This window comes from Emydura macquarii, unplaced genomic scaffold (assembly GCF_026122565.2).
Source record: "Emydura macquarii macquarii isolate MOO-44397 ecotype Brisbane River unplaced genomic scaffold, CSIRO-AGI_Emac_v2 contig_1093, whole genome shotgun sequence".
Classification (NCBI taxonomy): domain Eukaryota; kingdom Metazoa; phylum Chordata; order Testudines; family Chelidae; genus Emydura; species Emydura macquarii.
The window spans coordinates 82,419-96,898 of NW_027131230.1; the positions used below are offsets into that span (position 1 = coordinate 82,419).

The following is a 14,480-nucleotide window of genomic DNA, read 5'->3' on the forward strand; positions in this document are numbered from 1 at the left end:
TCCTGACACGGCATATCTCATTTGAATTATTATGATTTTGGCATATTGATGTTAAATAATGTAATAAATGCCCTCCGCCCAATCCAGCCAGCATCACACTTGGGGCCTGGGATCCTGCCACTTCACAGCTACAGTACCGAGCGAGCGAGATCAAACTGGCTCATGTGTGTTTGCAGTGTGGACAGACCTTAGGAGCCATTCTCTCAATCCATGCATGAGGCAGATCCTGGAAAGGGGGCAGGTGGGCAGGACGTGGTCACAGGGAAACGGAACAAATGTCACAGCTGAAGCTGGGCCACAAGTGGATTTTTTGATTTGCTGGCAGTGCTGAAGAAATCGGGGGGAAATGGCTTCACATTGAACCAAAAGAAAATCTTTCCAGGATTTCCAGCCAATTCAAAAGTCAAAAGAAAAAAAAGGTTGATTCAGGTTGAACGATATCTAAAAGAACTGCTCTAGCAATTAACTCAGGGCAGCTCTCTGGCCTGTGGGATTCAGGGTCAGATGAGAGGCTCGCACTGGTCCCTTCTGACCATGGAATCTCTGAATCGGTAAGCAAAAGTCGCTTGAAATGCAACATTTTGTTGCCATTTCAAGCATTTAAAAAATAAAATTCAAGGACATTTTGAGATGAAATGTTTTGTGGGGGTTTTCATAATTTTTTTTTTAGGTTTTCTTCTGACCAAAATAACTGGGCAAACCCAGCAGGCATTGGTTCAATGTTGCCGTGTCACCAAATCTACATCTTTCACCAAAAAATATTTTGTGTGAAAAGTTTCACTCAGCTTCAGCCACGGTGAGTCAATTACCAGATGGGCGGGTTTTCTAAGTGCAGATTTAAAGGAGAGCAACATGCAGGATGTGAAAGGTGCTGTAACCCAGAGTCCGCCACCGGCAGACACAGCTGAAACTGGGGTGATTGTGTCCTGAGAGCTGCACCTCCCGTTTTTCCATTTGTAGGAGACAGCCTCAAAGACTGTGGTAAACATGATGTTTGCCTATGGCTGGTGATTTGACCTCAGGGCCACATCCCCTCTGAGTGGTGTAAATCAGGCAAGGCTGCCCAGCCCTGAGCGCTGTTCCGCCAGTGCAAGAGAGGACGCAGGCCCTGGAGTGCGGATTGGTGGGAGCTGGGCTCCAGTTAGGTTTGTTCCATGGGGCATTGTGATTTTTATTTTATTCTTTTGCAGCAGTGTAAATAAACATTAGTTTTTTGGTCTGCTCACACAGCCAAGTCCAAAGGGGAGTCCCACCCAGCAGGGCTCAGAAATGCCAGTGGGTTAGAGGGAAACGCTGTGTGTGTCACGGTTGAGTCCTGAACACTTAGGAGTCAGAGGGTCACATTTTCAAAAGCCCCTCGTCTGTGAGATGCTAGAGAGAAAGTGTCTCTATCTCCACTTCCCCTCTGAGCCACCGGCTGCCTGGCCGCCCCTCTGTGGGCTCAAACCAGGCTCTGTGCTTCCCCGGCCCCACCTCTAGTCTGCCGCTGATTCTATACCCGAGAACCAGCCACGGTCTCTGTGGGGAGGTCTCTGCAGCACAGCTGCTCTGCACAGGGATCACAGCAGCTTGTCATGGGTTGTTTTCTATGGGTACTCACTTGTGTGTTGGGCACGGGAGGCTGGGATCTGATAGCTTCCCCTGTGTGCCAGGGAAGGATGGACTGAGCCGGGGAGCAAGGAAATGGGGCAGATGTTGGTTGCCTTCAGATTAAGCACTTGCTCCCCTGTTATTGATCTGCAGCGTCACTGTAGCACCTGAGAGCTCCAGTCTTGGATGAGGGTCCCACGGTACAAGGCACTGCCCAGATGCAGGACATGCCTCAGCCCCCAGGAGGTTGTGTCTAGGCCCGGTGCTGGGGGTGGTGTTAGCCGCTTGGCCAAGGGACATGGGGAGGAAAGATTGTTGCTCTGTTATGCAGTAGGGGCATCCCCAGTGGGCATTTGCGTTCCCATGGGGCACTCTGCAGACTCACCCCATCTCCCGCAGGTGCTGACCCTTTTCCCCGCTGCACCTCTTGCGGTGCTGTGTGCCCGGGTCCACCATGGGGAGCTCTTTCCATCGGAGTGTGTAAAGAAAGCACAGAGGCCTGGGTCTTCCCCTGTAGTGTTCGCATTCCCCATCACCAGGGGACACAGAGCAAGGCTAGATGTCAGGGAGGCAAAAACGATGACCTCTCAGTTTCGCAAGGCCTTACACTGCAGTGACAGGTGGTTGGAGAATCTACTTGATATGAATGGGTCCTTAAAGGACTAGGTGAAACTGCTCCAGATCAATAGAGGATCCAAAAAGACATCAGGAGCCCCCGTGGCTAGGATGTTCACATTAACAGCCAAGAGGAAAGAGATTTTCCTCTCGGGATGGAAGCAGAGCCAAGGCCCCACCTGGAGAACAAAGGGGAAAGGTGTCAGGGGGACTGGGTTAAGTGCTGCCCTTTGGAGAGACAGACGCTCTCTCCTTGGACAAACAATGAGCCAGAAACGGAATCCGGAATCCATGGCAGTTTGGCTGGTTGCTGGCACTGGCTCGGCCAGATGGTCCGTGCTTTAACCTTCCTTTCTCTGCACTAACCCCATGGTGTGTCCAGCTGATTCATAACCCCAATGGTTATGACGACACTGTGTGAGTGTCACGAAATACTTGCTGCATCAATTCCTGCAGCGTGGACAAATCTCTCCCAAGGCCTGGCACAGAAGGACTTGCTGGGCAGAGTTCACAGTGTGAAGAAGGCGGGCTGGAGCCCAAAGGTTCAATCTTGGGGGCGGTGAGGCCCCATGACTGACCCTGGTGAGATTGCTGGATGTCTGGCACACTGAAAGGCTTCCTCCACGACATTGTTCAGTCATAGCACCAGGGGAACTCATGGCCAGGGGAAAAGAATTAGATAAATTCTCGGAGGATTCTGCATCAATGGCTATTTGCTAGGATTGGCATGGACGCACCCCATGTGCTGAGTGTCCCTGACCTCTGCCTGCCAGAAGCTGGGAATGGACAAGAGGGGATGGACACTGGATAATTGCCCTGTTCTCTTCACTCCTCTGAAGCACCTGGCATCGGCCACTGTCGGCAGAGAGGACACTGGGCTAGGTGGACCATTGGGCTGACCCAGCATGGTTGGTCTTATGGTCTAAAGCTGGGGGTGTAGCACCGATCATGTAGGTCTGGGACAGGCAGACTTGGGGGGCCAGGCAGGTCGCAGGATGCACGGCCTGTGTGGTGGTTGCTGTGGGTGCAGGGCTGGGAGGGGTCAGTCCCTGGTGTGGGTGCAGAGCCATTGACTATGGTGGCTGAGGGTGGGAGGAGACCCCTAGTCTTGCAGGGCAGGCTGGCTGGGGTGGAGGTCTTGGGGGACCTGGCAGAGCCCCCGTGTCCCACAGATTCCAGGCTGAGGTAACAGCTGGGCTAGGCCTGTGTTTTTAACCCCCACCACGTCCCCAGTAATCCATGGGGCTCACAGGGTCACGCCAACCCCTCCCAGCACCCTGACCCCCTGATTCCCTCAGCAACGAAACCTGCTGCCCCTCCCCCTCTCTCCTCAGCTGCTCTGGAGCCTTCCAGTCCAACTGACACAGAACCTTCCGGGCCCCGACGTTCCCTCCCCAACCGCCATGGAACCTTCCGGGCCCGGATGCTCCCTTGGGCGCTGGCTGGGGTGGGAGCCCCTGGTTACCTCAGGGCAGGGCCGGGTTGGCCCCTGAGACGCTCCTTGCCCTGGGGTGTAGCGGGGGTGTCGGATCCGGGGTGCACCAGGGAATCCGTGCAGGGCAGCCCAGTACTGCGTGTCCCTGCCCAGGGTGCAGAGCGGGCACAGGACGCCCAGCCCCTTCCCCAACAGGGCTGGTGCCACCGCAGCATGGCCCTGTCCTGCCCCGGTCAGCCAGAGCCCAGGGCTACAGGCCCCATCGCACCTCCCTGTGCCCGGGAACCTGCCCAGACAGGCAACGGCCTTGCACAGACCCACCAGGCCGGGACAGTCAAGGAGAGCCGCCAGAGACTGTGGGATGGAGTCAGCCCCCAGGCTGTGTGGGGCAGGGCTGGCACAGACCCTGGGCCGGGTGCCTCTGCGAATGATCAATACAAGCCTTATCTCCAGTCTAGCCATGGCTGGGCCGCACCCTCCTGCCCGTTATGGAGCCGTTTGCTGCTGTCCCTGATAACGCTGCCCCCCCCCCCCCCCCCCAGCCGAGCTGCGGGGCCAGGGTGCTGCCAGTCTGAGCCTGACTCCCCGCGGAGCAGACGCAGACAGCGCAGGTGCCACGATGAGCTGCTCCCCGCTGACCATCCTTGCTGTCCTCTGCCTCCTCGGGGGCTGCGGTGAGTAGCCAGGACCCCGCCATGACCGGGCAGCCATGGACATGCGGGAACCCTGGGGGTGTAATATGTCCTCCATCTGCAGGGCAGACCCCCCCAGGGGCTGGCTCCCTGGGAAGGCTGGGGACGGTTCTATAGGGGGGTCCCGAAGTCCCCCATCTCCAGTTGCCGGTAGCTGGGAGCTGGAGGGAGCAGGGCAAAGACAATCACGCTCTGTCCCCCCTTCGACTCCGCCACCGGCGCTGGACCCCATGGCTACTGCAGGCAGTTGCTTTCCCAGGGCAATGGCTGCCTGGCCTAGCTGCCATCAGTGTCGCCCCCTGGGCCAAGCTGGTCTCAGCCTCACCCCCTCTGCGGTGCGCTGACCCTCCCCTGCTGTCTGTGCTTGGTGCAGCCAGCAAGCTGGCGGTGGAGACGGACGCGTCCCCGGTGCAAGCCAAGGTGGGGGATGATGTGGTGCTGAAGTGCCAGTTCTCTGTGGCGCAGCCCCCCGTGGACCTGAGCCAGCTGGTCGTGCAGTGGTTCCACCGGGGCGGGCAGCTGGTGGAGTTCGACAACGTGGTGAGCGGGAGCCGGCCGGGTGCTAACTTGAGTTTGGAGGGGCTACGGAGTGGTAACGCCACGCTGTACCTGAGCAAGGTGACCCCAGAGAGCTCTGGAAACTACCGTTGCTATGTCACCTACGCGCCCGACATACGCATCAAACAGGTCGTCCTGCAAGTCGAGGGTAAGGAAGCTGGCCTGCTGCGGGGTCCTGCCATGGGTCCTGCAAGGGGTGGCTTGCCATGGGTCCTGCTCCTACTCCTACTATGAGGTCCTGCTATGGGGTCTGCGACAGATTTTGCATGGGGTCTGTGACCCTTTCGTTCCTAGGGTAGCCACCTGAAAATGCCAAGGTCAGGGCAGGCTGCAAAAGGAGAGCAAATTCTCCCAGCACTGATGGGTGATACTGAAGTCAGACTTCCCAACCAGCCACAAACAGTCCTTCTGATTCCCCACACTGGTTATCAAGAAGCTAAAATAAACGTATACACAGCCCCCTTTACTGCATTTCAGTCTCCGACTCCCAATCAGCTACTAGGTCCAGTAAAGAGATTAGTTATTTAAACTTTATGCTCTTTACTAAAAAGGTTCCTCCTGACCCAAAAGGGTCAGCCACAGTACCAGATCAATATATGTTTGGATCTTACCCAAAATACCATGCTGCCAGCCAATCCTTTAGTAACTTAAACTAAAGGTTTATTATAAAAGGAAAGAAACAAACTATAAGAGAAATGTTAAAGGATTAAAGCAATCAGACACATACAATTGATTGGGAAGTTCATATACATCAGGTTTCTAGTAGAATTGTGGAGTTTGTAGGCTTGTATAATCCCTCTGGTGTACATCCAGTACCTGGATGGGTCTCAATCCTTTGTTTCACAGCTTAAGTTCAGTTCAGTTGTAGATGAGTTGATCCAGAGGTAGGTTTGTAGCTGAAGACTGAAGACTGACTAAAGACTAAATAGTCCATGTGCAGAGTTTGTTCAAATTCTCCCATGAGAATTAGCAGGGTGATTCCAGGCTGGTGCTGGGATCTCTATCTTGTGATCCAAACTTTCCCTGACAAGCTTGGACAGATTTGAGATAAAAGGATCAGTCCCCTAGAGTCTTTTATAGATCCATGCAGGCTGACCGATACTTTCTTGATAGCAGGTAACTCCTTGAACAATTAATAGATGATTACTTGGGACTCTGAAGTACAATCTCCTATGTCCGGAGCACACCGGTAACTAGTAACATTAGCATACAGTAATTGGCCATTTACAACCATTCACAGGTATTCACTATTTAAACTTCAAAGAGAAATATAAACAATAGTATTGATACATTCAAAATTCCATCCAAATGTTCATATGTTCCTTTTGAACTCTTAATCAATAGAACAGCGACAGACAGGAAAGCAATTTATCTCCCTTGCTAACCTCTAACAAGAGATATGTAAATAACATCAAATATCTACCAACAATATACTAGCATATCAAAGCTCTAGTCTACTTATAAGGAATGACCCTCACTACCTTTGTATTTTCCTATAATATATCTTGAAAGGTCAGAGTTGGGCCATGCAACTTGCAAAGTTGCTGGGCTGTTCTGGGCCTAGTGTCACAGGGTTCTCCAATGGGGTCTTACCAAGGGGGGCCTGCCACAGGCTGGCCCATGGTCCTCTTGCTCTCCATAAAGCTGGGACCCCCCCGCAGCCAGTGCCCCTGTCGCACTCCCACAATGCCCCTGCTGGGTGAGGCAGGGGCTGCAGCAGCCCTGTTGCTGTCCTGCTAAGATGTGGGTGGGCTCAGCCTGGCACTGCAGTGACGGGCGTATCCACTTTGTGCCTCACAGACCCCTCGAAGCCTCCTGAAGAGGAGCCGAAGGCCATGAGCCCTGACACCTGCGCCCCTGACCCCCTGGTGCTGAAGAAGCTGGACCAGGTGCTGAGCATCCTGGAGCAGATCAGCCGCAAGCCGGACGCGGCAGGTGCCAGGGCTGGGGCATAGGCCTGAGCCCGGCCCTGACTCCACGGGGCGCTTGGATCTCGGTGCAGAGGGAGCAGCTATGGGGCCAGCTGGAATGGGGGAGGAGGACACAGAGTGAGCAGCAGGGGCGGCATCGCAGAGGGAAAGTGCCAGGGAGTTGGTGGAACAGGATCAGGGCCCAGCTTGGCAGGGGGGTGGAAAGAGGGGATGGGGACTGTGCATGGGGGGAGGGACAGTAGGGGGCTTTGCTGGGTGCTGCTGGGGGGTCACTGTGGGGGCCAAGCATGGTGGGGTGTGAGCGAGTGCACCCCATAATCACACTCCACACCCTGCGTTATAATCTGTGTAAAACACATGCCCTGGGAGGTTTCGCCGGCCCAGCCTGCCCGGGAAATGTGTGGTGCAGCATTGTGTCTGTGTGTAACATTACATAGAGATGCTGCAATTAGGTCTCCATCACTGGGGGATGGAGTGGGGAAGGGGCTGTGCATGGGGGGGGGGGGGGAGGCGGCTCAGCGGGACGCACCGGGATGCAGGGACCAGCGTGTGAGCTCTGTTATCTGAATAAAGCCTGTGGCGATGCATGGTCTGCGCTCTGGTCTGTGATGTGTGGGGGTGAACCCCAGAGTGGAGCCCCCATCCCAGCCCCATGCTCTCTGCGCCTGGAGAGGTAGGACAGACACCCCGGGAGGGGAGCGGGGGTGGCCCCATCCCAGACAGTGCAGGGCTCCGGTGCCTCTCCCCAATGGGACCCTGCCCTGGAGGGAGGAGAGGGCATCCCATGCCCAGGGCATTGTCTGAGGCCTGGCTGGGTTAGGCCATTGCTGCCCCCAGGGACGGGTGACTATAACCCAAGGGGAGCAGAGCACAGAGCAAGGTGGGGAGTGAAACACCCCCAGGCCGGGCTCCCCAGGCCAACACAGAGCAGGGTGTGGGGCAGGGAACCCCCCACCCCTAGCTGGGAAAGCCCTACATGGGTGTCACAGGAAGGGGTCACAGGTGTCCTAAGAGTACCCTGGTCCTGGCCCCATGAGCTCACTGACTGCCCCAGGACCCTGGGACAAAAACAACCCAAGCAGATGGCGCCGAGGTGCCTGGAGGGGATGGGACGGGATGTCCCAGCCAATCAGGGGGCTGCTGGCCGCAGCCGGGGCTTATCGGGGCCCTGCCACGCGTCTGAGCCTTTATCAGCGCAGCGCTGGCATTGCCGATGCAGTGACAGTGCCTTCTGCCTCCATGCACGCAGCCCCGGAGATGTGTCTGCGCAGCACCGTGCTGGCCCTGTGCTGCGTGGCAGCTGGTAAGTATGGGGCCTGTCCCGCTGCAGGTCCCCCTGGATCTCCCCAAGACAGGGCCCCCCATTTCCCCAGTGGTTCCCCCTAGATCTCCCCAAGACAGGACCCCCCTGCTCCTGGGATTCCCTGCTGGATCTGCTCAAGACAGGCTGGAGAGTGAGGGGGGGAGTCAGCTCAGGGGGGAGATGAGCTGCCCCTGTTTCTCCAAAGGGGGTGGTATGGAGACACCAACAGAGCTGGGGGTTAGGGGTGGGGCGCTGGGGAACGGTGCTGGCTGGAGAGATTTAAGACCCATTCAGACACTGTGGTGGTGATGGGAACCAACTTGCAGCCAGCAGGGGCAACTCCACCCCAGGAGGGGTCCCCCCACTCCGGAGAATGCTGGGAGCAAAGACGCCCCCACCCCGGATAGTGCTGGGTGAACGGGCACTGGGCTGGAGGTGCAGCAGACGGGCCAGTGAGGGTCGGTGACGCTGTTCCTCTCCCCTCAGCGGCCTGGCTGCAGCTGTCTATGGGCCCCACACCGGTGCGGGTGCGCCCCGGGCAGCGTGTGGTGCTGGAGTGCCTCTTTGGGGCTGACTACCCACCCCTCGACCTGGAGCAGCTGCAGGTGCGCTGGCGGCACAAGGGGCGCACCGTGCTGGAGTTCGCTGGGACGGCGCGGGCGGCGCGGGCAGGGGTCAGCCTGGCTGAGGACGAGGTGAGGAACGGCAATGCCTCGCTGGTGCTGCAGGGCGCCACCGCCAGCGACAGTGGGGAATGGACCTGCTACGTCCTCTACCCACCCGACCAGGCCGAGGGCAGCCTCACCTTGCACGTGGCAGGTGAGCATGGCGGCGGGTGGGGGGCAGAGCAGCACCAGCATCCCCTGCCGGGGAGCACCAACCCATCCACAGGGCCAGCCCTCCTGCCCCCCACAAAACCCCCTGCCAGGGTGCACCGACCCATCCACAGGGCCAGCTCTTCTGCCCCCCCACAGCACCCTCTGCCAAAGGGCACTGACCCGTCCAGAGCATCAGCCTTCCTGCCCCTCACAGCATCCCCTGCTAGGGGGCACCGATCCATCCACAGCGCCATCCCTCCTGGCCCCCATAGCGCCCCTTGCTGGGGGACTTCGATCAGTCCACCGGGCAGCCCTCCTTCCCCCACAGCACCCCCTGCTGGGAGAGGCCGGGCTGGAGTAGCTGGACGCTGTCCCTCATGGTACAAGGTGCCATGGATTCGGGGCTCTGCAGTGATCCTGACGCGATGCTGTGCTGTTGTTGCAGACCCACCGGCGCCCCCTGACGCCTGCCCCCTGGGTGGGGGTGCCCCGCAGCTGCGGCAGCTGGAGGAGGTGATCGGGGACTCCCTCCGCTCGGCCAGTGAGCTCCAGCAGCACCTGGCCCAGCTGGCTGCGGAGGTGAACAAGTGTCTGAGAAGCCAGGTGGCTGAGGAGCGCCCAGCCCAGGCAGAGGCTGGGGGCACCAACCAGACGCAGGCATGAGCCCTGTGAGTTGGGGGGAGTGGGTGGGGCTGGTCATCTGCCCAGCACCCGCTGGGATCTCAGCACCCCCCAACACAGCGCCACAGGAATGGCCGGGGATCCCCTGGGACAGATCTGGCAGCAAGGGGGCTGGGGATCCCCAGGGACGGACGGGGACACCCATGTCACGGCAACGGCTTCGCTTCTGCATGGTGTGAATGCAAATCCGGGGCCCAGGACCTCCTCTCAAATGGGGGCACAGGCCCTGTCTCCCCTCAGAGGTTCTGAGACGTCTCAAACCGCTGGCGATGCCAGGGGTTGGATGTCAGACATGGGAGCCCGGCTGGGTGCAGGGTGTATGGCTCAGGGGCTGATGGCTGGAGCCCCCGGTGAGGGTGTCTCTTTGCCTGCACTGCTGTCTGAGTCTCTTCCCTGCTAGGATACCCCAGGAGCAGGGGCGGTGGGGGGCGTCTGTGTGGGTTGTTGTTCTGCGTGCGGGAGGGGCTGCAGAGCGTGTGATCACAGCTCCCGGCGCGGTACCAGCTGCAGCCTGGTGATAAGGAATAAAGCGCTCGTCACGCATCCCGTGTCCTGCTGCTAGCAAGCATCTGGGTGTCCTGATCCCTGGTGGCCACGTCCCTGGGTGCGGGTGGGGGACCGGGTCTGATTCTCCTCCCCACAGTCGCTCTGTCCTGGGCTTCATCCCCCCACCCCAATCCCCCGCTGGGCCCCATCCCACCTTGACCCCCTGCCAGCGTGGGCAGATTTAGGGCTGGGCCCAAGCTAGCTCTAGATCTGCCTGGCTCAGAGCCCCCTGCAAGTGCCAGCCCCACACCTGCTGGGGAAGGCTCCGGGTCGGCACCCTGCGGCACAGGAGAGAGGAAATGCCCTGTGGTTACCTGCGTTTCGCCTTGCTTGCCGGAGTCCCGGCTGTGCTGAGTGCACCAGGCCTTGCGGGGTGCCCCATCTGCTCCCCCGAGGACAGTGGCAGGGCTGGGAGCTCCCCCAATGCTCTGCTCCACCAGTCCCACTTGTCTGCACCCCACTCATTGGCAGCCTGCCCCGGGCAGTGGTGTCTGCGGGACCCCCGTAAGCGCTGGCTGCCGTGCCCACCAGACGAGCTGCAGCCCCTTACCCAGCTCAGAGCAGGCCGGAGGGAGCGTGGGGGGGGACTCTCAGTGGGGTCGCCCAGCAGGCTGGTGCCCTGGGGCTGCCGCGCTGGCACCATCCCCATCATGCGCGGACGTGGTGCCAAAGGGAGCCCTGTGGTGGATGCAGGGTCTCCACGGGGTCATAGTCAACCCAGCCGGCCCAGCCCCACTCACCGCCCGTGACCGGGGACTGCCGTGTGGATCTGACGGGCTGGTGTCCTCTGAAGCAGGCCTCGGGAAGTAACCGAGCCCTGCGTTAACGTGGGGGCACAGATGGGTGCAGGGCCATCTCGCACCCAGGGGGGCATTACAGGTCCCTGGGCCCTGTCCCCTTGCTCGGGTGTAAATTCTGCTGTCCCAGCCAAATCCCCGCTGCGGTGAGTTAAAAACAGCCCCCGCGCCCTACCCCAGAGAGGCCACATCTCAGCGCCGGGTGAGGGGGCCTATGTACCCAGACCCTGCGCCCCATCCCAGAGGGGCCATGTCCCGGCATCAGGTGAGGGGTCCCTGTGTCCCCAGCCCTTGCCCCCACAGACAGAGAGTCACTGGGAGGAAGGGGGGCCAAGGCCGGCCCTGCTCAGTGGAGCCGCTGCCCGGGTCACGCCAGGAGCGACCAGCCAGTGGTGACTGTCCCGAGCTCCCCTGAGGACCACAGGGGTCTGTGAGGGCCGAGGGATGCCAGGTGGGGGGGCACTGACAATGGCTTTGAGGTGCCTCCCCCTCCCCGCCCCGTACTTGGCGAGTCGGGAGCCTCCCAGCAGCAGAGAAAGGAAAATCTGCACAAGTCTCAGGCTTTTGCTGTGCGACTGCAGCGCCGAGCCCCGCTAGGCCCGGGTGCAGGACACAGGAGGGGGAGGAAGGGTCTGTGGGTAGGTCTCTTACAGCCCCGCTGAAGTCCGTGATAGGGCGGGGTATGGTGGGGCGAGCGGCAGGTCCCATCCAGGGCTCAGCACCGGGTGTGGGGGGAGGGAGTCCCTGTGCACAGGTCTCAGGCGCTTCCGGTTGCACAGAAACTAGAGTCTGGAGCTAAAGCAGAGAAATGAGCCAGGACTCCTGGGTTCTCTCCCAGCTCTGGGAGGGGAGTGGGGTCCAGTGGTTAAAGCAGGGAGGGCTGGGAGACAGGACTCCAGGGTTGACCTGGGTCTTCCAGTGATTTGCTGTGTAATGTTGGGCTGATCTCTGCCTCAGTTTCCCCATCTATGCAGTGAGGATAGCAGCACTCACCCTACTCCACAGTGCATTTGTCTGTTCCCTCTGGCCTTCCCCGAGGTGGGATGGGGGGTCCCCAACAGCAGGGGTTGGCCAAAGCAAATGCAAGGGTGATCGCTGGGGACCTCCCCCAGAAGCCATCTCCGTTTGGGATTGGATCAGGCTGCAGCCCTGTGTGATGTTCCCCTCTGCAATCTGGACCGGTGTATCGCTGTGTCACCCCAATCCCTCACTCCTGGGATCTGTCTCACACTTGCTTCGCTGTGTGACCCCGCCCCCCACTCCTGGGTCAGCCCACACACAGCCTCCTGCAAGCAAGAGGCTCTTATCTTAGTGAGTGAGGGCTTCTGGCCAGCCACTGGTGGGATTATGTAACAATGTGACCCCCAGCCAACATCCCCAGTCCCAGATGCAACCCTAGGAACTGCCATTTTACAGAGCTCAATGCTGCCCCCTGGACTCTGCAAGCTTATGTCCGTCAATTGATCAAAGAAAGTGATATTCACCAGCCTTGTTACGTCAAACGAAGTCTCTTCACACACCCAAACCACAGGCAGTGCTTTAGATAAAACAAACAGAGAAGTTTATTAAGTACAGAGAGATTTTAAGTGTTATAAACCAGAGGAATATAAATCAGATTTGACCAGGATGAAATAAATCAAATCGCATGCTAAACTAAGCTTAACGCTTTCAGTAACCTTCCAGTCTCAGATGGTTCTCACCACAGGCTGGCTGGTCGGCCTCCAACCAGGCTCTCCCCGTGGTCAGTGCTTCAGTTGCTTGATGTTATTCATAGCTAAGTTGCAAGAGAAAGAGGGAGAGAGCCCCCCTTTTCAAATGTCCCTTTGTCCCCTTCTTCAGGGTCAGGTGACCAACAGTATTCCTGTATGGTTTTTCCAACATCCTGAGTTGATGAATATTGCCTTATCAGATGCTTAGAGCAGTCCATTGTTCCTGGAAGAGCTGGGTTGTTTTATGCATGCCCTATTGAAGCGTGAATTACTGCTCTGCTCTTAGAGTTTGCCTAGATCTGCCTCACCCCATGTGAGACACATATTTGGGAATATTGCAGAGCAGAGCTTCATAAGCACACGTATGTCATTGCAGGAAACATGCCACCATAACAATAATATTCAGTATGTCATGAGCATTCCCAAAACACCTTACATGGCATACTTTGCATTAAACAATACAGTTACACTATAAGGGTGCACATGAATGACACACAAAGCACACCACAAAGGTGTACACAGGGTGCAGTGTGTCACACCCTGATGCTGCTCTCTGTGTCCCCTCCAGGGCGTTGTCCCAGGGAGTCAGTCACAGTGTCCGGGGGGATGGCAAAGGAGCTCCGGAGCTTGAATGTGGATCTGCTGGCCATCAGCAGGGTGCTGGAGGCCGCCAGCCTGGTTGGGACCCTTGCCAAACCCTGTGGGGGAATTTGGCCTAGGAGCCCCTGGCCGTGCTGCATGGTTTCCATGCCTGGTTCGCCCAGTGCTGGCAGATGCATGCAGTGACCCCTGGCGAGCTGGAAGCATGGATCCAGGGGGTTTCCAGGGATCCCAATTGCTGATTCCTGGGTGCTGCTGCACTATCTCTGGGAGGCCAGGCTGTGGTGCCGCACCTGGTGGCGCACAGCAGCTCACGATGAGAAAACCTGCACCTGCTCCTGCCAGCCAGAGGCTGGGCCCCGCACCGTGATGGGCCTGCTGGGCCGGTTCTGTGCCTCCCAGCCCCGTGTCTTCCTGGTGACTTCCCCAGCCGGCCCGGGGAGCCCACTGGGGACATGGAGGTGGTGCTGTGTGGCCTCACTGCCCGTGTGCTCCACCAGAGAGCGCTGGCAGACCAGCTGGTTCAGTTCCTCAAGGGCAACTTCTGGCCAGCTGATGGGGTGGCCCCTGGGCTACCTGGTGCAGTGCCGCGCCGTGAGCCAGATCCCCCTGGCGCGTCACCTGGGGCAGGCTTGGACGATCTGGGCAGGATGGGGACTGGCGGTGGAGGGGTTCCCGATGGGCACGGTGCCAGACGGGGGGAAGGGGTCTTCATACGGCCTTGCCTGTTGGAGGTGGGGGCGGGCGAGGCGCAGGCTGGATGGCTCCCTCAATGCCAAGCGGCAGCTGGAGGAGATCTGGGGCCACCCCCGCTACCCCCACAGCTGCCTGGGGGCACAGCCGGAGGCCTTCCGGTACCCAGCACTATTCTGGGAGGCCTGCGTCCAGGGAAGGCGCTGAGGGAAGGGGCCGACCTGGTGCCGCTGCCCAGCACATGAGTGAAGGTGGCTGGGACATCCGGACCCACCCTGGCGCCATTTCCCTTGCCAGCAGCTAGCCGTGAGTGGATCTTCAAAGGAGTCATGCCCCTGGAGGTGGGCACCGGGTTGCAGCCACGTCCGGCCCCTGCTAGCACCTGGGGACACGACTTTGGTGAGCTGTGCGTGTGCTGCCAAAGGGTCTGTGAAAGCCAGAGCTCCCAGCCTGTATCAGGGGCAGGCACAATCCATCACACGCCGTGGGATCCCCTGCGTCCCTCTGCCAGT

General features: G+C 58.8%; 2 protein-coding genes across 2 annotated transcripts; both read left to right on the top strand.

The window, feature by feature from the left end:
• Window positions 1–4,212: 4,212 nt before the first annotated feature.
• LOC137151488 (tapasin-related protein-like) lies at window positions 4,213–7,015 on the top strand. Its single transcript, XM_067545752.1, has 3 exons — window positions 4,213–4,314; window positions 4,706–5,038; window positions 6,691–7,015. The coding sequence occupies exons 1-3, from the start codon at window positions 4,260–4,262 to the stop codon at window positions 6,843–6,845; spliced, it is 543 nt and encodes a 180-aa protein (XP_067401853.1). The 5' UTR covers window positions 4,213–4,259; the 3' UTR covers window positions 6,846–7,015.
• Window positions 7,016–8,044: 1,029 nt separating this feature from the next.
• Window positions 8,045–10,157, top strand: LOC137151487 (CD276 antigen-like). Its single transcript, XM_067545751.1, has 3 exons — window positions 8,045–8,124; window positions 8,611–8,943; window positions 9,388–10,157. Exons 1-3 carry the CDS (start codon window positions 8,061–8,063, stop codon window positions 9,603–9,605), a joined length of 615 nt encoding a protein of 204 aa, XP_067401852.1. The 5' UTR covers window positions 8,045–8,060; the 3' UTR covers window positions 9,606–10,157.
• The last annotated feature ends 4,323 nt before the right edge of the window (window positions 10,158–14,480 follow it).